Genomic DNA, 25086 nt, shown 5'->3' on the forward strand with positions numbered 1-25086 from the left:
TGTTGATATTCAATGTTTAGATATATTGACTATGGCAAAATAGTCATATTTTAACTTTTTTCTTTTTAGCTGGATTAATATTATAAAGATACTTCTCCTTACCTATGACGAAAGTATCCAGTGACAGAGTTCATATAACGAAGGCAAGATAAAGGAATTTTTTCTCCTCCTATTCCACTTTTGTTTTTGTTAACAGACATGATCTTTCTATGTTGCCCAGGTTGGCCTCAAGGGATCCTCCCACCTCAGTATCCTAAGTAACTAAGACTTCAGTTATGCATCATTAGGCCTAGCTATTGGCCTATTTTTTAAGATGACAAACTGGTTCTCTATCACCTTCTTGTGATGATGAATTAATTTTTAACTTATCATAAAGAACTAAGCAAGATGGCAGACTAGAGATAGCAGACACCCACCCTCTCCAGAGTGAGCTAAAATTACAAATAGGTAATCATACCTTGAATAGGTTATCTAGGAAGAGAACATTAAAGTCCAACAGAGAAGTCACAGGAAACACTTGAGGCAGAGAAGGGGAAGGAACCAAGCAGCCTACTTGTCTGAGATCTGCTGGCGGCCATGAGGGGCTCAATATTGGGGCAGGGGAAAGAGTAAGTGAGAACTTTAGTAGTCCACAACCCCATCACAAACTGCTGCAATCTGAACCACAGGAGAGCTCCTCTACTCACACCAACCCTGAAACTAGTGTGGGCAGTGATTTGGAGACCCTGCACAAGCACTGCACCAGACAGGGAACTTGCACTGGGTCACTACCCCATCTCCCTGCCCCTGGTACCTAAGCAGCTGGAGTTGGGCACCACCGCGAGAGCCCAGCTGTCATGGGACTTCATCATGTGCTGGGAACCATAGCCCCCGTATCTCCACATCCCAGGAGCTTCCATTGACACTCCCCCAGTCTCCACCCAGAGGGCTAGAGTGGCACAGTGCTGGCTGGACCCAAAGATGCTATGGGGTTTCTGGTACTCTAACTCAATAGAGTATTCTCCAGGGAAATAATGATGCACTGTACCAAAAGGGAAGCCCGTGGGACAAAGGAAACTAAAGCACCAGCTTTCTAGAGCCCAGAGCTCCCTGCATACGGCTGTGAAAAGTGACCCCAGCACCAGCAGTGGCACAAACTCTGTGCTCAGCCTTGTGGGAGTGAGCCCCCCCACCTCCCACTAGTGGAGCAGCTTCTGTGCCTGGGCTCACATGTAGAGTGGGACCCCTTCTCCCACTCCAAACACCAATGCAGGCACAGCTGCTGCTGCTACCATTGGATGTTGGGGGGAGCGAAACAGAGAGCTGCCTGTCTAGGCCTGTGAGTGGTGATTGTGCCCCTACTGGTGGCATGGCCTTTGTGCTGGGGCTTGTGTACGAAGGCTGTATTCCCTTCTCCATTCTGTGCAGTTCTGCTGAAGAGAGTGAGAGAGCCTGAGAGTTGTGTCTGGGGCTGTGCGGTGACCCTGCACCACAGCCATTGCCAACACCAGCATTCACTACTTAGAATCCAGGGGATCATCCCACCACTGGCACTGCCCATACCACACTGGGACCTGAGAACCTGCTCACCTGCCCAGCCCACTGTGCTGTTACTGGCATCTAAGCAAGCTACCTGGACGTCTAAGAACTGACCCACCTGGTCCTGCTAACACCAGTGCCAGAATATGCTAGGCTGGGGCTCAGAATAAGCCATGTTCAGCCCACCACTGCCACCACTGGGGCCAAAGACTGGCCCACCCAACATGTCTGTCCCTAGCAAAACTTCACCGTAAACTCCACTAAGTGCACCCTAAACTACCAAGGAAATCACAGACACCAATGACACTGTTTACAGCCAAAGAAAATCATACAGAGTACACTGCACTATCATACGCACTCCAAACCAAAGCCAAAGGGCCCTATCAAACTAACACCATTGACACATCCTTGGGAAGAAGCTCTCCCCTATGAAAGCAAATTCGAAAAGCTGGAAGAAGTACTATTACACCAGATACACAGGTATGAATGTAGGACACAGGAAACATGAAAAAAGAAGGAAACATGACACCCCCACAGTAATTCCCGATCAACAGATCCCAATCAAAAAGAAATTCAAGAAATCCTGGGGGGAAAATTTCAAAACCATGATATGAAGGAATCTCAGTGAGAGATAAAAGAATTCCAAAGATAATACAAAGAAATCAGAAAAGCCATTCAAGAAAAGAATGAGAAACTTACCAGAAAGAGATCATAAAAAAGAACCAAACAAAAATTCTGGAACTGAAGAATTCCTTGAATGAAATACAAAATACAGTAAAAAACTTCAACAACAGACTAGACCCAGCAGAAGAAACAATCTCAGAACTTGAAAACAGGTCTTGGCCAGGCACGGTGGCTTATACCTGTAATCCCAGCACTTTGGGAGGCCGAGGTAGATGGATCACTTGAGGCCAGAAGTTTGAGACCAGCCTGGTCAACATGGTGAAACCCCCGTTTCTTTTAAAAATGCAAGAAATTATCCAGGTGTGGTGGTGCACACCAATAATCCCAGCTACTTGGGAGGCTGAGGCACAAGAATTGCCTGGACCTGGGAGGCAGAAGTTGCAGTGAGCTGAGATCACACCACTGCACCCCAACATGGGCAACAGAGCCAGATTCTGTCTCAAACAACAACAACAACAACAACAACAACAACAACAAAAAATCAGGTCTTTTGAAACAACCCAGACAAAAATAAAGAAAGAAACAAAAAAAAGAATGAACAAAGTCTTTGTGCTATATGGGATACTATAAGCAATCAAATATATGAATTACTGGTATCTCCAAAGGTGAGGTGAGAACAAAAGGGATGAAAAACCTATTTATCAAAATAGCAGATGAAAAATTCCCAAGTCTAGCAAGAGATTCAGACATCCAGATGCAGGAGGCCCAGTGATCCCCAATGCAAAAAGGTTTCCACAGCACAGTATAGTCCAACTGTCTAAAATCAGTAACAAAGAGAGAATTCTAAAACACTAAGAGAAAAGTATCCAGTCACCTACAGAGAGGCCTCCCTGCACCACCGTGAGACTAACAGCAGACTTCTCAGCAGAAACCTTATAGGCCAGGATATAATAGGAAAATAAGTACTGAAAGAAAGAAACTGTCACTCAAAGATACTACATCCAACAAAATTATCCTTCATAAATGAAGGAGAAATAGAATCTTCCCCAGACAAGTAAATACTGAGAATTCATCACCACTAGACCTGCCTTACCAGAGATGCTCAAGGGAGTCCTAAACCTGGCAGTGATAGAACAACAGTTACTACCATGAAAACACCTGAAAATATAAAACTCACTGGTAAAGTAAATACACAAATGAGGAAGAGAAAATAATCAAACGGTAGTACCACAGAAAATCAGCAAACAATAAGGACAACCAAGACAAAAAGGAACAAAGAATAATACACAAAATAACCTGAAAACAACAATACAACAGAAACAAAACTTCACATATCAATAAAACTGAATGTAAATGGGTTAAATTCTCCACTTAATAGATACAGACTGGCTGAATGGGTAAAAAAACATGATCCAACTATATGTTCCCTATAAGAAATGCATTTTACCTGTGAGGACACATATAGATTGAAAATAAGGGGATGGAAAAAGATATTCCATGCATATGGAAACCAAAAGCAAGCAAGAGTAGTTATAATTATATTGGATAAAAAATATATATATTTTTTGAGATGGAGTCTCGCTCTGTTACCCAGGCTGGAGTGCAGTGGCATGATCTCGGCTCACTGCAACCTCTGCCTCCCAGGTTTGCACTATCCTCCTGCCTCAGCCTCCCGAGTAGCTGGGACTACAGGCACCTCCCGCCACGCCAGGCTAATTTTTTGTATTTTTAGTAGAGATGGGGTTTCACCGTGTTAGCCAGGATGGTTTTGATCTCCTGACCTTGGGATCCACCCACCTGGGCCTTCCAAAGTGCTGGGATTACAGGCTTGAGCCACTACGCCCGGCTCGGATAAAATATCTTTAAGTATAAAAAAGTTTTAAAAAAGACAAAGAAAGTAATCATATAATGATAAAGAAATCATTACAGCAAGATAATATAACAATTCAAAATAATATACGCACCCAACACTGCAGTACCCAGATTGACAAAGCAAATACTCCTAGATACAAAGAAAGACTCCAACACAGTAGTAGTGGGGGACTTCAACACACCACTCTCAGCATTAGACAGATCATCTAGATAGAAAATAAAGAAACACTGGACTTACACTGGACTTCAGACAAAAGGACCTAACAGACACTTTCAGAACGTTTTATCCAACAACTGTAGAACATACATTCTCATCAGCACATGGAACATATATATGACTGACCACGTTAGGCCACAAAACAAGTCTCAACAAATTTTTAAAACTTGAAATCACACTGTATTCCACAATGGAATAAAACTAGAAATCAATACCAAGAGGAACTTTGAACACTACACAAATACACAAAAATTTAAAAATATGCTCATGAACGACCACTAGATCAATGAAGAAATTAGGTGGAAATAAAAAAAATTCTGGAAACAAATGAAAGCAGAGGCTGGGCATGGTGGCTCATGCCTGTAATCCTAGCACTTTGTGAGGCCGAAGTGGGCTGATCACTTGAGGTCAGGAGTTCAAGACCATTCTGGCCAACATGGTGAAACCTCGTCTCCACTAAAATAAAAAAAAATACAAAAATCAGCCAGGTGTGAAGGCACACATCTGTAGACCCAGCTGCTTGGGAGGCTGAGGCAGAAGAATCTCTTGAGCCTGGGAGGCAATGGTTGCAATGAGCCGAGATCGTGCCACTGCACTCAAGCCTAGGCAACAGAGCTAGACTCTGTCTTGAAGAAGAAAAAAAAAAAAAAGAAGAAGAAGAAAGTAGAAACACAACATACCAAAACCTGGGGACACAGCAAAAGCAATGCTAAAAAAAGAGGTTTATAGCAATAAACACAAATAAATATTTCAAATAAACACTCTAGTGATATACACCTCAAGGTACTAAAAAAAGCAAACACAAACTAAACCTCAAGCTAGCAGAAGAAATAATAAAGATCACAGCAGAACTAAACAAAATACAGAGACTTTAAAAAATGCAAAGGATCTATGGAATGAAAAATCAGTTCTCTGAAAAGATAAACTGCTAACTAGACTAACCAAGAAGAGAGGAGATCCAAACAAAATCAGAAATAAAAAAGGGATATTACAACTGATATCACAGAAATATCAAAAATCACCAGAGACTATTATGAACTAAACACAACGAACTGAAAAACCTAGAGGAAACGGATACAGTCCTGGAAATATACAACCTGCCAAAATCAAACCAGAAAGTAATAGAAAATCTCAACAGACCAATTCAGTAATAAAAAGTCTCCTAACAAAGAAAAGCTGGGGACCAGATGGACTCACTGCAGAATTCTACCAAAGAATTACTACAAAGAAGTACAAAGAATTACCAATTAGTACAAAGAACTAACACCAATCCTCCTGCAACTATTCCAAAAAACTGAAGAGGAGGGGATTCTCCCTAACTCATTCTACAAAACCAGCATCACCCTGATTCCAAAACCACACAAGGACACACCAAAGAAAGAAAACTATAGGCCAACATCCCTGATGGGCCAACATCCCTGATGAACAGATGTAAAAATCCTCAACAAAATATTAGCAAACTGAATCCAATGGCACATTGAAAAGATAATACAACATGATCAAATGGAATTTATATCAGGGATGCAAGGATGGTTCAAAATATGCAAGTCAATAAACATCATACATCACATAAACAGAATGAAGGGCAAAAACCATATGATAATTTCAACACAAGCAGAAAACACATTTGACTAACAACTGATAATCAAATTCAGTAACGTTGCAGGATACAAAGTCAAAATACAAAAATCAGTAGCATTTTTATACACCAATAATGAAACAGCTGAAAAAGAAATCAAGAAGGCAATCTCATTTACAATAGCTATCAAAACAAAACAAAACAGAAATAACTTTAACCAAGGAGGTGGAAGTTCTCTACAAGAAAAACTACAAATGCTGATGAAAGAAACTGAAGCAGACACAAACAAATGGGAAAATCTCCCATGCTCATGGATCAGAAGAATTAATGTCATTACAATGACCAGGCTGCCCAAAGCAGTCTACAGACTCAGTGTAATCCCTATCAAAATATCAATGTCACTTTTCACAGAAATAGAAAAAACAATCCATAAACATGTATGGAAACAAAAAAGAGCCTGAAAAGCCAAAGCAATCCTGAGCATACAGAACAAAGCTGGAGGCATCACTTCAAAATATATTACAGGGACTGAGAGAGCACAGCATTAGTATAAAAATAGACACAGAGACCAATGAAACAGAATAAAGAACCCAGAAATAAATCTGCATATTTACAGCCAAATGATCTTTGATAAAACCACCAACAACATACATTGAGGGAAGCACACTCTCTTCAATAAATGGTGTTGGGAAGACTGGATAACCACATGCAGAAGAATGAAACTGGATTCCTATTTCTCACCACATATAAAAGTCAACTCAAAATGAATTAAAGACTTAAATGTGAGACTCAAAATTATAAAACTAGTAGAAGAAAGCACATGGACAACTCTTTAGGACATTGGTCTAGGCAAAGATTTTAGAGCTAAGACCTCAAACGCACAGGAAACAAAAACAAAAGTAGGCAAACGGGGCTTTCAAACTAAAAAGCTTCTCCGTAACAAAAAGAATCAAGAGGGTGAAGAGACCTCTCGAATGGGAGAAAATATTTGCAAATTACTCATCTGACAATGGACTAATATCCAGAATATACAAGAAATTCAAGTATCTCAACAGTAAAGAAAACTCCAAATAACACCATTAAAAAATGGGCAAAGGACTTGAAGACATTTCTCAAAAAAGATATACAAATGGCTAATATATGAAAAAATTCTCGACATCACTAATCATCAGGGAGAGGCATCAAAATCACAATGAGATAGCATCTCACCCCAGTTAGAATGGCTATTATCACAAAGACAAAAAATAACAGTTACTGGCGAGGGTGTGGAGAAAAGGGAACCTCTTTTACACTGTCAGTGGGAATGTAAATTAGTACAACTGCTATGGAAAACACTTTGGAGAGTTCTCAGAAAACGAAAAATAGAATACAATCCAGCAATCCCACTACCAAGTATCTATCCAAAAGAAAGGAAATCAGTACATCAAAGGGATACCCGCACTTACACGTTTATCGCAGCACTGTTCCCGACAGCAAAGGTAAGGAATCAACCTAAATGCCCATCAATGGATGAATGGATAAAGAAAATGTGGTGCATATATACACTAGGAAGGAAACCAGTCACACAAAGGAATGAAATAATGTCATTTGCGGCAACATGGATGGAGTTAGTGAAGTAAGTCAGGCACAGAAAGACAAATACAGCATGTTCTCTCACTCTTATATGGAAGCTAAGAAACTTAAGCTCATGGACGTAGAGACTAGAATGACAGATACCAGAGAATAGTAAGGGGATTGGTGGTGGAGAGTGGGGAAGCAGTGGATGTGGATACAAACATAGGGTTAGATGAAATAAGTTCTAATGTTTGATAGCAGATTAATGTGACTATACTTAGTAACAATATTATGTATATTTCAAAGTATATTTCAAAGTAACTAGAAGAGATGACTTGAAATGATACCAACACATAAAAATAACACTTAAGGTGATGGATACCCCAATTACCCTCCCCTGATCATTACACATTCTTTGCATGTAACAAACTCACATGTACCCCATAAATATGCAAATTATTATATAGCGATAAAAGGGGGAAATCATCATTATAAACTCATGGGTTACAACATATTTGATGGGTTTCAAACCATGGCAATTTACACTGTTCTTGAAGCTCACACTGTCCCATCTTTGGTCAACACAAAACTGCTCCAAATTGTCTCCTAATACCTTTTGGTAAGATCTTATATTAGTCTTTGATAGCTTCCCTGAAACCTGGAATTTTAAGATATTCTAAGCTCAGATATTTCCTGCCCCAGACCTGGAATCATCTTCTAAGAAATCTTGGTTTTCTTTTTGTACAAAACATTTTTAGATCATAATCTGGGAGGTAGGAATGATAATTGCTATTTTAGTCATTCCTTTTAGTTATTTGTATATATATTTAATTTTATTCAGAAATAATTTCACACTCACAAAAAGTTAGAGAAATAAAAATACTGAACACTATATATCTGTAACCCAGATTTATCCAGTTAATGTTTTACCTCCTTGCTTTATAACTTGTTTTCTTTCTAGATATATATGTATATATATTACATATCTTTTCCTGAAGTATATGAGTGTAAATTAAATGCATCATGGCCCTAAACCATATATACTTTAGTACTTCCTAAGACACAAGAATATTCTCTTCTGTCAGCACAGTAGTCAACTTCATAAATTTACACTGATATGACACCAATCTACTGTATATTTCCTTGTTAAATGATCTAATAATGTTCGTTATAATCATTTTTCCCCTCCAGTACAGGATCCAGTCTAGGAGCAGGTACTGCCTTTAATTACCATCTCGGGAGATAATTTGGCATATTTCTACTGCCTTTATTGGTCTCTTATGATAACTGCCATTTCTTAATCTTTCATTACATAAAACTGGCTTTTTTAAAAAAAGAGCACTTCTCATGATGATGCATTCTCAGCTGTAATACTAATAAAGTGATGTTATATCCCTCTTAGGTATCCCATCTGGAGGCAGATACGGGCATATCTCCTTCCTTTGATGATGTACATAGAGATCACACAGTCTAGGTGCTGCTGGATTTCTCTACTATATAATCATTCGTCTATTTTTCCTCTACCCACCCTTTCTGATTTGAAAAGCGTATGTAAAAATCCACCTCGCAAGTTTATCAGCCATTAGTCACTACTGTCTAATCATGTTTACCATGATGGGTATAAAATGATCAGTGGAAGGGGCAGGAACTGACGATGAAGGGGCATCAAGGAACTTTCAGGAGTGATGGAATTTTTTTTTTTTTTTTTTGAGATGGAGCATCGCTCTTGTTGCCCAGGCTGGAGTGTAATGGTGCGAACTCAGCTTACTGCAACTTCTCCCTCCCAGGTTTAAGTGATTTTCCTGCCTCAGCCTCCTGAGTAACTGGGACTACAGGCACGCACCACCACACCCGGCTAAATTTTTGTATTTTTAGTACAGATGGGCTTTCACCATGTTGCCCAGGCTGGTCTTGAACTCCTGGCCTAAGGTGATCCACCCACCTCAGGCTCCCAAAGTGCTGGGATTACAGGCGTGAGCCACCGTGCCTGGCCTTGGAAACAGTCTACATCTTGATGGTGTTGGATTATACAGGTGGAGGCATTTCAAAAACTCATATGTACATTATATTTAAGAATTATATCATGAATATTGCAAAAAAATTTAAACTCTAGTTAATGAAATGCACGCTTAAGTACTTAGGAATGTCTTCAACTTATTACAAAATGTATAAAAAAATAATATGGATTGATGGATAGCTATGTGATACTGTAATAAAGGAAACAGAGCAAAAGGTTAACAACTGTTAAATGTAGTTAGTGGGTACAGGATGCTCATTATACAATTCTTGAGCTTTGCTACATGTTTGAATATTTTCGTAATAACATATGGGGATTTTTAAAAAAGTACTGTAAGTGGTTATGTTATAAAAAGCACAAATTTTAAGTGGGTAATCTGGGATAAATTTTCCTATGGCATCATATTTGGATTTCAAAAGTACTGAGTATCTAAGGTTGTGGACAGAGAAGTTAAGATGGAAAATCATTCGTAGCTAAAAGGTGGTTCTGGTGTTGATGAAAACATTGATTTCAAAATATGTGAACAGTTTTTACAAAATCATTTCAGGACAGAGTAGGGGGAAAATTAGTATTTCTACATTAATACATATGTTATCTCAAATGTATATATTTGAATACTTTTTTTTTTAAAGATAGGCTCTGTCAACCAGGCTGCAGTGCAGTGGCACGACCTCAGCTCCTTGCAACCTCCACCTCCTGAGCTCAAGCCATTCTCCCACCTCAGCCTCCTGAGTAGCTGGTACTACAGACATACGCCACCAGACCTGGCTAATTTTTGTATTTTTTGTAGAGATGGGGTTTCACCTTGTTGCCCAGGATGGTCTTGAACTCCTGGGCTCAAGTGATCTGTCCGCCTCGACTTCCCAAAAGTGCTGGGATTACAGGCATAAACCACCATACCCAGCCAAATTAATACTTTAAATAGATGACTATTTTATCCCTATATTGTTTATTTATTCAAATAGTTCACAAGCCTTTTGTGTTTTTAAAATCTTTATTTCCATCTGTTGTCTCTTAATTACTAAAGAGGTGTTCTTTTTTTTTTTTTTTTTGGAGGCAGGAGCTTGCTCTAATGCCCAGGCTAGTCTCAAACTCCTGGGTTCAGCTCCTGGAATAGCTGGAATTGCAGGCACATGCCACCATGCCTAGCCCATAAGACTTTTTAATTTTTTAATTCTTACTGGAGGAAAATGTAGATTATCTTTTATTTTGGTATATACGGTATATAGAAGAAACTTAACTATATCATTAGAAAAATTTACAAACACAATGACTACACAAGATACATAAACTTTAAAAATTATTTCTCTGCCCATTTTGGGGCATTTAAGTCATTCTAACTTTTTATTACAAGCACTAATATGTTAACAGCTTTACACACATATATATAGTCAGCACTTCTGGTTATATCTTTGCAGCACTTCTGGTTATATCTTTATGAATTTTTCACACTTATTAACAAACTGTTTTCCAGAAAGCACTCTCAACAACAGTGTATGATGCCAACTTCACTCCAAGCTCACCAACATCCGAATACTATTTTTTTTAAATCTTTACCAATTTTATAGGGCTGTTTTATTCAAGCACTTCTGTATGTTAAAATTACTGTGTTAAACTGAAGACTGTTCTGCAGTTTTCTAGTTGTAGTCTTCCCTTCTCAAAGTATCAGGATTTTGCTGGCTTTAAAAAAAGCTGCAGCTGTTTCTACTTTTATACCATTAGACCATTTAACAGTATGGCAACCTGAGTTTGCCTACACCTACCCCTCTCTCTGCCTTCCAATCTTTCTCCCTTCATATCCCTCTTTCTGTCTGTGTTACTGTCTGCTCTGTGTTGATCATTTTTAAATTTTTTTGGTAACATCTATATACAGTATTCTGTTAAAGTCTGAAAAAACATTTTATACTTTTGTGGTTCTATCCATTTTCTTACTCATCAGTGACGTTTATGAATTTCTACTCATTTTTCCTTAACTAGACTTCCTAGATGTTCTAGTTAATCTTGTCAGAAAAGCAACTCCTGGTTTCATTCTGCTGTATCGTCTAGAAATATTAGGACATTTGTTTCTTTATATAATACTTACAAAATTTGTTTTCCAGTCATTTAATTGTGCTCTTTATTATCTTGCTTTTCTCTGTGGATCTGCTTTTACTTCCTCCTCTTGATTTCTTAAGTTCATTTATTTTCATTCTTACCAAGTTTAATGAAGGTAACTATGAACTTTCACTGAACACAGAACAACTCTGGTCTCATCACATAAGTACTAACTGTTATGTATACAATGTCTATAACTGAGACTTTCTACTTAATAAGAAACTGCATGTGCTGGAAAAAAAAAAAACTTAAAAGTTTCCAACTAGTATTCTGTTTCTGGTCAATTTTATCTTGTATTTCTAACAACTTTTGCTTTATATATTTTGACAGTGTTATCTAGTGCTTAAGGCAGTACACTTTCCTTATTTTTTTTTCCCAAACAAAAGCTACATGCAATTAAGAAGGCAACAATACATTTTTATCTTTGCTTTGTTCATATGCTTTTATTATCACAAAATTATCTTTTGTCATGCGCTACTTTCTGACTTTAATTCTTTGTCTAATGTCAATACTGAAATTCTTACTTTGTCTTCAAAAGCATTTTTTATTTTTATTTTTTTTTGTATTTTTTGTAGAGATGGGGTAAAAAACAATTAGCTGGGCATGGTGGCATGCCCCTGTAGTCCCAGCTACTTGGGGTAGGCTGAGGCAGGAGAATGGCATGAACCGGGGAGGCGGAGCATGCAGTGAGCCGAGATCACGCCACTGCACTCCAGCCTGGGCAACAGAGCGAGACTCCGTCTCAAAAAAAAAAAAAAAAAAGAGATGGGGTTTCACCATGTGATCTGCCCGGGTTGGCCTCCCGAAGCGCTGGGATTACAGGCATAAGCCACCACACCCAGCCCTGAGTTTACTATACTTTTATCATCACCTCTCAAATGTTGTTGTTGGTTTTAATTTTGTATTTAAATTTCAGATAATTAAATTTTTTCATTTTTCCCTTTTCAAGTATGATGATATTTACATTCAATTTGACAATATTTACCACAGTTATTTAAACATCTTGTTTGTAATCAGTGCTCACTGCCAAAAGTTTTTATTCCGTGACTTCATTTTTTTTTGTTTATAATTTGGCATCATCTCAATCAGTTGGAGTATATTTACAATTTTTGTTCAACAAGTAAAACGTTATATTCAGAAGGTGCGTTCTTTCAATTGCTTTTCCATGTGAAAGATAATTTAACGATATTACATGAAAATAAAGGGTAGAACTTTCTGCCTCAAAACTATAAATGATCCACTGCCTTCTGGCAATGGCTGATATTAAATGAGTAAAGTATGGTTTTTACTCCTTCATGCGTAATATAAAAGTAACATTACCTAACTGTTTATAGGAATTATTTAAGACTTTATGAGGAAACAGCCATTTGTAAGACTGATGAAACTCTTTTTCATTGAATTTTGCCTGAAATATGGTAAACCCCTTCTATATAAAGACGACTTTCAACACAGTAAAGGTTTTTTTGTTATCTTCAAAACAAAAATTGTGTTTAAAAAAAAAATTGTCCTTCCCTGCAACAATGATCAGAATTCAACCATCTAAATCACAAAAGTAAAACCATAGAGATGACTCGTTAACACCAGGACACCAGAAAAAGACATGAAGTGTTTAGTTAGTAGCTCTGTAATTTATAACAGAATGAAAAGAAGTCAGAGTAGCAGTGGTGGCAGCTATGCATGGGGAGAGGTTCTGCAGCAGGCTTAAAAGTAATAATGAGTACTTCAGCACTTTACAGAAAACAGAAATGGGGCAATGGCATTATGACTCCATTCACACAGGGTGTATGTAGTAAACACCTAGGTTACTAACTTCATCATTCTTAGCTAGTTAGCTGAGTATGATTCTAGCTAGCCAGCAATATTCTAAGGTATGCAAACATTTTGTATATTATAAATGAATCCAGAATGTTCTATCAAATATCATGTTAAATGAACGAGATGAATGTAGATTATCTGAAACAAACCTGTGTAACTTTCATCATCATCAGATAAAGGCACCTCTCTCTTTAGTAGCAACTCCAGCTCCTCTGTTTCTGCTACATCCACTGGACGCTCCCCATGTTTATTAGCTTGAAATGGATTTCCACCATGACGAAGTAACAGCTTTACTATCTGCAACAATAAAAAGCAAGACGACTTAGTCCCTTCACAGACTGTATCACTGCACCCATTCTCTTGATAATACTCATAGTATCCTTCTGAGTGTTATCTCATTTACTATGAATCCATTCCTCACCATCTACTCTAAATTGTTATTCTCTTCAAGATCCATTTTCCCTGACACTCCCCTATCTGATGACCTCAACTACTACAAAAAAATTTCCTCCTTAAAATTTAAACTGGGTTACTTTAGCAATTAATCTCATCATTTTTTCATCCTGTTCCATCATAAAGTCAAATATTTATTGAGAACCTGTAATAACTACATTTCCGAGTTCTGCTAATAAACCAATGAACAAAAACAACAAGTTCCCTGGCCTCCTGAAATGTGTATCCTAGAAAAAGTTTCAAAGAAGTATTTCCCTTCTGCTTTAGGCTAATATCACTGTCAATGCTCTTAATCTTACTCTATTTCTCGTAGCCCAGGAACTGTAAGTATCATGAACTCCAAAGCTTAAACTTCAAGACCCTTCACTTTCATGGGTCCTTACAGGAGGATGCTGTATCTAATTTTGTAGTTATCACTTTGAAAGGACCTCTCTCCTTCTCTAACAAATTACATAAGCTTCAAGTTCCACATAACCAGGATCTGCCCTGTTAGTTATTATTTGTTTTTTCTTCATATCCTCTTCCTTTCATAGTTTTAACCTCTTTTTGGTTGGCTCCTTTCTAGAAGCCCATCTTTCCACAGTTCATATTTCTTGCAACTTAAAAAAATAATGGCATTAAAGAAATGAAACATGGACAAAACAAGGAAACTTTGTTGAAACCTATATCCTCTTCCCCTAGCTAACCTTTCTTCTTCACTGTCAATCTCCTGAAAAGACATCTGCCCTTACAGCTGTTACTTGTTGGCCCTTCACTCTTTCACCTACTACTCTGCTACCATCAATCTTATGGAATGGCTCTTTTAAGAACTGAAAAGATCTAAACCAATGATGAGTTTCCCTATGATGCTGTCCTTGATATACTTTCTCACGTTCTAATATATATATCATCTCTTTGGAGAACTTATCCACTCTGAATGTGATGACAATTATGAGATCCACGCATTCATTCTCTTGTCTGTTTTCTCTCTCAGCCCTCTTGAGCTCCAAACCCAAACATTCAAATATTCACGGGATACATCCAACTGATTGTATGTGTATTTTAATACAAAAGCATAAAACCAACAGGATCTGAATGGAGTTCACTAAACTTGTACTATTATCTTTTATCTATTTCCATTCTCAATAACTGCCACCAAAATTTACCCAGTCACTGAAGCCTTGAAGCCAGAATTTGGGAGTCATCATTAATTCTTTTTCACTCATACTCTACATCAAAGAGGTAGCCAGGTGTTATTGATTCTGCCTCCTTACCATCTCTTCTTGTTTTGATATTTTGTGTATTTCCATTAACACTGGTGTGTTCCATCATACATATAAATTCAAGTCTCTATTCTATCATACATAAACCCATACTACAATTCATCAACACATTTCTCCCCTTGGACTATAAGTTTCATATAAAATCAAGTCTCTATTCATCTCTGCATTCCGAGGACATAACTATGGTGTTTTCTGGTACTTAGAAAATATCACACCTTTAAAAATACTTAAATGAGTAACATGAAACAGATGAATATTGACTGCATTTACCATCAAAGGAACAATTTAAAACAAGATGCTGAAATCAGAAATTTGTAACGAATTAAGAATGATTCACAATGAATAAAGAAAAAAAATTTTCAAGATTACTGCAGAAAATGTGAAATGTAATAATGTGTAGAGAAAACAAATTACTCATACCAACTGTAACTGTTTAATTTTTATCAAATTACACATGCTTATGATTTTAAAAGATCAACTAGGTTTCCAAATCTGCTGGTGAAGAACAATTGTCCCTGATACTTATCTCCATATTCCAGTCATCTACCAGGGTGAGAGAGGTGCAATTACTGGGCTGTGTAAGATTGGGGAGAGGATGCGAGAGCTAAAAAAACCTTTATCTAATAGCTGTTTCCAGTCATATCTTAAGAAGCACTTCCAGAGGTCATTGGTGCTACCAATTCCTAAGCTTTTTTTTTTTTTTTTCTTTCTAGGATTCTGTGTTGTAATGGCTTTGGTTTCAATTTTCTTGTCTCTTTTAAATCAGAGGTGGGCAAATTATGACCTACGGGCCAATCTGGTCTGCCAGTTAAGAATAGTTTTTATATTTTTAAAGGACTGTTGAAGGAGAAGAGTTGAAGGAGATGGACGAGGTGAAGGAGGGAGTATGTGGCCTGCAAAGCCTAAAATATTTACTATTTGGCCCTTTATTGAAAAAAATTGTCAAACCCTGTTCTACATCAGTAACTGCTCATTTCTCCAATTTCCATCTTCCAAAATATTTGTTTCTTCTGTTCTTTGCCCTTGTGGGTCTACGTCCTTCGAAACTTCCCCTTACTGTCATTTTAGGGATTTGAGAAAGTAACTGGAAAAAAAATCTTCTAGTCATTATAAATAATACTGCAGTGGATATCTTTATGAGTTGAAATTTTTCCAATTTTAGGCTGATTTCCTTAGACTACAGCCCTAGATTGAGAAAACAAAATAAAGAATTTTGATATTGCTGAAAACTTTCTATCCCCATCAGGAATACATCAATAAATACTTATTACACGACTATGAAGAATCAGGTACAGCTGGTTCATTCATGTTACAAACACCCTAAATCAAATAATCAAGATTTTACAGATCATCCTCAAATGCAAGTAATTGTTCTTAAAGTTGCTTAAAACATAACAGTCAACAATTAGAAGTAGGTAAAAATGATGACAAAAGAAGATAGGTATCTAAAATAGAACTAGAAATAAGGCTAGTATTAAAATGTGTATTATGGTGAGGTGCGGTGGCTGACACCCATAATCCCAACACTTTGGGAGCCTGAGGCAGGAGGATCGCTTGAGCTCATGAGTTCAAGACCAGCCTGAACAACATAGGGTCTCCACAAAAAAAATTTAAAAATTAACCTAAATTGGTGGTGCATGCCTGTACTCCAGCTACTTGGGAAGCTAAAGCAGGAGGATCACTTGAGCCCAGGAGGTTGAGGCTGCAGTAATCTGTGACTGCACCACTATACTCTAGTGTGGGTGACACAGTAAGATGCTGTCTCCAAAAAAAAAAGGGGGGGGTTTTAGGAATTACTACACATTTACAAAGAGCAAGTCAAAAATTGGGTTCTTAGTAAGCTATGTCAATCCTCTCTATCATAATTTAGACCTGGCTATAGAACTGTTATGTTTCTGCTTTTCCCATCTTAAAAACGCTTTATGGATGGCTGAAGTTGTCATGACTACTACTGAAAGAAAGAAATCTAATTATTTGGGAGCGGCTCAAAAATACACATTATGGATATACAGAAATGAATTTTTCATGACTCTCCTTCTTCCTCCTAAGGCACAAGTAAAAGGAACAAGGAGAAAATAGCTCTCAATAGCTCTTGAATGGTGACTCCTACTATCCTAGGCATGTTGGTAGGAGGAAAAGCCAAGGTCCCTCCCTCTGGGAAGAGACTGGAAATAGTGTGAGTCCTTGTAAGTACATGAGCTCAAAAGGTCAGCTTCTGGAAATATCTGCAGCTATGTGCATATTTAGAAACTTGTGTTCACAGAAACCATGTCTTAGTCACAGGCACAATTCTTTAAAATTACACTTTGAAATCGGGAAACCTTTATTATCATATTCAAAGGAAAATCATTCATTCCTGGTAAACTATCAATAATATTTTTTAAAAGGGCAATATTTAAAATATCAAAGCCAGAAAATAAGTCAGTTTCCAATAAATTCAGAGGAAAGAGCAACGTACCCTACACGTTGTCGGACCTGATGGATTAAGTTTTTGTCATTCTGCCTATCCTCAGTTGCCCATTCATCTACCTATCCATCTGTCTACAAGTGCATCCATGATGGATTTACTGAACATTTCTAGGTGACAAGCAGTTCCAGAGTAAATAACAGAAAACAACACAAAATGCCAGCATGTACGGTAGTATTTGCAGTCTAGTGCCAGAAACATGACACTAGACAAGAATACCACTAAAAAATAAGGTAGTAAATGCTATGACATACGTTTGTACAAATCGCCAAAGAAGCACAGAGAAAAGAGTAGACCACTGGTAAGCAAGAATCAGTTTAGAAAAATTATTTATAGGCTACATTTTTCTTCATTCAAAATAAGAGTTCTTTACTAAGAAACATGGAAAAATGCCTTTTAACAATGTAATTGAGAAAAATAGCATTTTTAATGTCTGAATTTTAGGTGTATTTGACTGCACCCATAAAGGCAACTTTTTAATCTTTTACCCCTGGTATTTCTAGACCATCTTAAATTTCAATGTGCATTTACATGTAGTGTCTTTTTTTTTCCTTCGAAGTTATCAATTTTAGATAGGTATTATTTATCATATAATTTAAAGATGAGGAAATGGAAGTTCCGAGGAGGGAAGTAACCTGCTCAAGATTACAGAGTTAGTAAACTGGCCAGGCCAGAACTGCACTTGTATCTATCTTTACTCCAAATTCTATTTTTGTCTCAAATAAAGTAAAATGCCTTTCAAAAGATAGGCAATTCAACACTGTACAATTTTTACTATATATAATATAGTAAAATAAAGTATATATATACCCTTTAATACATCCAAATGTCTTATAAAAGAATGCCTTGAAATAAAAGTTTTGCCAAATTATTTAATCAACTATCAAATTAAATGGGTTTTCTGAAAAGAAAATGCTAAATCTAAACTATGAACTAATAGTTAGAAAGTAGAAAAAAGGGAAAACAAAATATAGATGAGTTGATCAAGCAATGAGTGGAATATGACACAGATCATATGACTAAGAAGTAAATGAAATTACTTTGGGTTAAATTTGTATTTTGAAAATGTGTATTATTGATTTTTTTCTATCATACTTACATCTCTGTGCCCACTACTAGCAGAATCATGGAGTGGAGTGTCATCATCTAATCCTTGTGTGTTAACATCTGCTCCAGCTGCTATAAGTATCTTAGCAACATCATAATATCCAACATTGCAAGCTTCATGCAGTGGTGTCCAACCTAAAGTTAGATTATTAATTTAACATGATTCACTTGCGCTACTTCAAAATAAATGCTTTTTATATACATACCTATGTGTGACACATCAATTCTAAAATTGCACATCGTGCAAAAGAAAAAAGAAGTGATAAAGAAGCTACTAAAAATAAATATCTAAGAACAATACCAATTTACTGAAGGTTCATTCAAGATAATATTACAGTTGACCCCTTGAACAAGGTGAAGGTTAGGGGTGTTAACCCCCATGCAGTCAAAAATCCACATATAATTTTTGACTTCCCAAAATTTAACTACTAATAACTGACTGTTAATTGGAAGCCTTACCAGTAACATGAACAGTCTGACTAACACATATTTTGTATATATATTAAATATTGTACTGTTACAACAAAGCAAGAGAAAAATTATTATTTAACAAAATCGTAAGAAAAATCTATTATTAAGTAGAAGTAGATCATCAAAAAGGTCATCTTCATCATCTTCACGGTGAGCAGGCTGAGGAGAAGGGAGAAGAGGGGTTGGTGTTGCTGTCTCAGAGGTGGCAGAGGGAGAAGAGATAAAAGTAAAGGTGGGAGAGGCAGGCACATTTGGTGTAACTTTACAAAAATACACTGTAATTTGTGTTTGACGTTTTTGCTTTTTCATTTCTCTAAAAATGTTTTAACACAGTACCACCGTCCTTCTTCCACTGTTTGCTTTGGTTTCAGTGCCTGGATCATACAAGCGCTCATGTTTTTTTAAAAAAAAAAAAAACTCAAAGCAACCTTAAATTATTGGAAACCTCTAAGGTCAATCTGTTTACTGGCATGGCTTCTTCTTCTGTCTTCTTCCTCATCACCTGAAACTGGTTCAGAAGCACTCAGCTCCATCAAGTCACCTATTAATACCTCTGATGTGCTATCTACTAGCTCCTCAATTTCTCCAAGATCCATATTTTGAAACTTCACCCCCTATCACCTTTTTTGCCATATCCACAATCTCTTTCATGATTTCCTTGACTGGTCCTGTGGTAAATCCTGCAACGTCATGTTCAACATCTGGACACAGTTTTCTCCAGGAGGAGAGAGCTTTCACAGCTTTTTCTTTAACAACGATGGCGTCTTCAATGGTGTAATCCCTTCCAGACTTTCATGACATTCTATCGGAGTTCTCTTCTACGGCGTTGTGTAATGAGCCTTAAAGTGCCTTATGACCCTCTAATTACAGGCTGGTTTAGAAACACTGTGTTTGTAACCCACTTCAATGCCTTTGGTGTTGAATTCATAGGGTTCCGGGAGGCCAGAGGACACTAAAAGACAGCCTCCTTCCCGGCAAAGTACTTCCTGACTTCGGGAAGAAATTAATGACATCAATCCAGAAAAGAGTTCTCATTGTCCAGGCCTTCTTGTTATATAACCAAAAGACTGGCAGCTGGGTTTATCTTTTCCCTTCAGGGTTCAGGGGGCAGTCCTGACCATAAACCCAGCTGTATTTACATAAAACAGGAGAGTTAGCTAATCCCTTCCTGCCCTAAATCTTGGTGCTTCTCTTCCTAATAAATGTCCTTTGTGGATTTTTCTTTTTCCCAGAATACAGTACTTTTGTCCACATTAAAAAACTGTTCAGGCAGATATCCTTTCTCCTCACTGATTTTCTTAATGGTATCTGGGAATTCATCTGCTGCTTATCAATGGACAGAAGCCACTTCGCCTGTTATCTGGGCATTTTTTTAAAAACTAAACCTTGCTCTAAAATTATTAAACCATCTTTGCTGGCATTAAATTCCCCAGCTTTAGATCCTTCACCTTCCTTAAAATTGTTGTATAAGATAACTTCACGTTTTCTTCAATCTAACCTATAGGTACACTTTTTTTTGTTTTTGTTTTTTTTAGCAATCTTGCATCCACATAAAAGCTGCATGACACAAAAGAATGTTTTACAAAAAAGTGCAAGGTTTTCAAACCCACTAGCATAGATGCAGCAATAGCTTCACAAATTTCCTTTCCTTTTTTCCACTGGTCCTTATGCTGGATTCATTTATCTTCAAATGGCAGGTAACCACAGCTGTAGACCTCAATTTATTATTATCAAGTACATTATCAAGCAATTCAATTTTTTCTTTTAATGTCTTAACTTTTCTGTTTCTTAGGAGCACTTCTGGTATCACTAGGAGTACTTAAAATGGGTCCCCTGGTGTTATTCAAGGCTTACGGTATTCTACTAAACACGATGAAAAATATGCAAGAATCAGATGTTTCACTGTGGCACGCAACTTACTAGAGAGATGAACTGCTTATGTGGAGATGATTTGTGTCAGTCACATGGTGTTTTAACCAGATAGTCCCAACATTTGAGCTCACCACAATGGCAACAGGAGGTAGCTATGCAATTATTACAAGAGTACAATATGTACTACGGTAAATTTTATGTAGTTATGATTTAATACTGTATCTTTATGTCAGCTTACATTTCTCCTGACTCTGAATGGTGCTATGTATAGCCTATGTTTGTATGCATATGTTTTAACTTTTTAGAACAGATTTGTTTATATTTTACGGTAGTAAGTGATAGAATAGTATCTAGGTATCTTTTATGCACTTATAATGTATTTAATTTTTTCCTCTTTTCAACATTTCTAGGCTATGCAGTTCATCTGAGTTTTTCCAAATTGTTCCAAATCTCAAAAAAATTTTCCAATATAATTACTGAAAAAAATCCACATATAAGTAGACTTACACAGTTCAAGGGTCAACAGTATTTCCACTGTGCTAAATTATTTGACAAAAGTATTAAATATTTAAGCTTACAATAAATATAAGCTTGATATATTTTAAATAATTTAAACTATGAAAAAGAATATTAAAGGGGTGAAATATTAATAAGCTTGATTAGTGTCTTTCAGTAAACAAAACTCCTAATATCTTAAGGGCTTTATTCTGTTGATACAATGTTTTCTGGACTTAATACTTATTTTAACTAAAATAAACTTAATTACTTTTGTAATTAAAAAGTTACATGTTCACAAAAGAAATATTAGATAAAAATACAAAGAAAAAAAAACTGTCCATAATCTTACCACCCAGATATAATAATTTCAAGAATCCAACATAATATCTACTCGCTCTCCCACATATTTATAAAACTTAGAAGAGTAACAACCTGCTTCCTCTACTTACTAAAGTGAAAATAATTACCTATGTCATTATACCTTCCTACAACATAGTATTGTACTAATCAAATATACCATAATTTCCTTCAACGAGTTCCTATTACTAAGGGTACAGATTATTGCCAGTTTTTAATTAGAAACAATGCTGTAACAAGTATCATTACAACTAAACCTTCATGTTCATCCATGATTAACTATTTAAAATAAACCCTTGGAAGTGGAATTGTCAGATGAAAGAAATATTTTTTAGGTTTTTGATAAACAATGTCAAGTTTTCCTCTAGAATAAATGCCATGCATTTTTAAGTCTCATTATTTAAGGTAGATACTGTATATCACACCATTCCCCACTCACACCAAATAAAGACCTAAATTCCAGGTGTATTATAATAGGGCTACATGTAAAAACAAAACAGAAACAAAATTTGAAAAAAACAGAAAATATAGGAATAGTTTTATGATACAGAGAAAGAGAAGGCCTTCTTAAATAAAATACCAAACCAAGAACCCATAAAGGTCAATTGATACGATACATAAAAGATGAAAACTTTAGTACAATAAACACTGTAATGAGAGTGTATTCAATCTAAGCCACAGACTGTGAAAATCTTTACATATTTGATAGAGAAAATCTAGACTAAATAAAGGCTCTTGTAGGTTAAAAACAGTACTAAACCAAAAGAAAATGAGCAAAGGAGTGGATCCAACAATTCACAAAATACACATAAATTCAAAATAAACATAAGAAATGTTTACCATCACTACTGATCATGAAAATCCAAATTAAGATTTTTCATTCGTCAGATTGTTAACAATCAAAAGTTGGTAATATCCAGTTTTAGTGAAGCTATGTGGAAAACGGCTCTTTCATATACTCTTGATGGTAGTATGAACTGATACAGAATTTTTGGGGCGACAATTTCCACTATTTCAGAAATTTAAAACATGTATCTCTTTTGATTTACCAATTTCACTTCTACTGAAATACTTCCATAAATATACACAAAGATGTTTCTATATAGGTATTTACTACAGTGTTGCCTTTGGAACGCTATACCAGAAAATATTATGCAGCTATTAAAAATTAATGAAGGCCTACCTATATATACTGACCGAAATATCTGTAAGACATTAAGGCAGACTGATACAGATGCAATAATTTCATTTTAAAAAGTTGATATGTAAGTAAATACTTTATATATATATAAAATAAAAATGAACTGAATGAGTAACCTCCTAGGTGTTAACAATAGTTCTATGGAAGAGAAAGAACCTGTGTGGGAGGGAGGGTAAGGTTGTGCAGTATGTGAAGTTAAAGAAAATTTTTGTATTGTTCTCTACATACTTTTACTGTTGAATTATTTACAGTAAGAACGTACTGGTATGCTACTTGAATACTGAAAATGAAAGTAACACCACACTCTCACAGTCCTCATGGTTCAAGCTAATAAATGTTCTTAAAATACTTGTGAATGAATCAACTACTTTGAAAACATATAACTCAATCTCATCTAGGGCAAAACCTAACTTGGATAGAGAACGATACAGCAAGTAATATGTCAACTAAAGTATAAGTTTAGTATGTAAAAATATGAGTAAATGATTGACATGGAATTGCAGTAGAGATGAGGGGTTTTACGTGCAAACTCCAAAAGTTTTGTAATAAAGAATATTTTTAGAACACTTTCATTTCAGCTAAAGGAATAAAAGAATATGGATTAAATTGTAATCAGGATCCGTTTAAATGTTAGTGCCTCAATAGTAGGTATTGAACTACTAGTCTTACCTGCAAAATCTTTCACATTCACATTTGCCCCTAAACTTATTAATTCTTTAACTTGTTTCACATCTCCTCGAATAGCAGCCATGTGTAAAGGAGTTTCACCACGTTCATTTCTTTTATTAACTTTATCTTTCTGTCGAGATGAAGAACTAGGAGTTTTCTTTTGGGCAGGTGTTGTTTGTGACGGATGATTTGGTGTGGAATCTGTAAGAAAGAAGAAAGTTAGCAGAAGTTCTAGGCTAAATATTTTGTATACTTACTTGAAGGTTTTTATTGGTAATATGCTAATCTCCTGAAACACAAGGAATGCCTTCTCCCCCTAACAACCTAAATGTTAACTTGGACGATACGTTAGTGACCCAAATACACAGAGATCTTCCCTTAGGGCTATCAAATATCATGAGCCAATTAAAAAAAATGTTTTATCAATTCATAAAATTGGTTTAAAATGATAAAGTATCAAATATGTACTCTAAAATGTTTGCTTAATGAATGATGTGATGAACTACGAAATATTTTTCCTAGGAATGTTATGCTATTATTCTAAGACCTACAGGAAGTGAAATTGAAGGCTGGAGTCCACACCTCTGACTCAGACAAAGCATTGGAGTTCTGTTCTTATATTATGTGTAAATCAAGGTCATGATGATTATACTATGAAAATGAAAGAGAAAAGTTACAAAAAAATAAGGGCAGTCTGGAAAAGTGCCTTTAAAAACTGTACTTTGCCTTCTCATATTTTGATATTTGTTCTAGTTTCTATATTTAAAATAAGCTAAATTAGATGATGCCCAAAGTCTCCTCTCCAATTTCAAAACTACAAAAAAAACAAAAACCAGTTTCTTAATTAAGGATTCAAGACATACATACGGTGTTAGTTAATTCTGAACATTTACAACTATCTAAAAGAAACTGCTCTAAGAGAAAAGAAATCTATGGAAAAGAACTTTTTACCAGTTTAAAACCTAACATGATTAGAGCTCTAAGGCAATATCATCCTTTCCTCAATTTAAAAAAAAAAAAAGTGTTAAGGTTCACCTTTTAGACTTTTTTTTTTTTTTTTAGATGAAGTCTCGCTCTGTTGCCCAGGCTGGAGTGCGGTGGTTTGATCTCGGTTCACTGCAACCTCCGCCTCCCGGGTTCAAGAAATGAAATTCTCCCACCTCAGCCTCCCGAGTGGCTGGGATTACAGGCGTGTGCCACCATGCCCAGCTGACTTCTGTCTCTTTTAGTAGAGACAGGGTTTCACCATGTTGGCCAGGCTGGTCTCAAACTCCTGGCCTCAAGAGATCCGCCTGCCTTAGCCTCCCAAAGTGCTGGGATTACAGGTGTGAGCCACCATGCCCAGCCCTACCTTTTGGATTTTAAAGTACATTGTCTCAGTAATAGTTTCCTACATAAGTTTTTCTAGAAATTTACACTCCCTAAGAGAAGGGCCTTAT

General features: G+C 36.4%; 1 protein-coding gene across 3 annotated transcripts in view; it reads right to left on the bottom strand.

Annotated features, from left to right (window-relative positions):
- The window catches only part of ANKRD12 (ankyrin repeat domain 12), a 134319-nt gene that overhangs the window by 42298 nt on the left and 66935 nt on the right, over positions 1-25086 (bottom strand). For all 3 annotated transcript variants that reach the window (XM_025364896.1, XM_025364897.1, XM_025364898.1), the window contains 3 exons: positions 23648-23848; positions 18572-18714; positions 13440-13587 (listed from right to left, as the gene is read on the bottom strand). In XM_025364896.1, coding sequence (XP_025220681.1) covers positions 13440-13587; positions 18572-18714; positions 23648-23848 — 492 coding nt within the window. The remainder of the gene's footprint in view (positions 1-13439; positions 13588-18571; positions 18715-23647; positions 23849-25086) is intronic.

Source organism: Theropithecus gelada, chromosome 18, assembly GCF_003255815.1.
Source record: "Theropithecus gelada isolate Dixy chromosome 18, Tgel_1.0, whole genome shotgun sequence".
Taxonomy (NCBI): domain Eukaryota; kingdom Metazoa; phylum Chordata; class Mammalia; order Primates; family Cercopithecidae; genus Theropithecus; species Theropithecus gelada.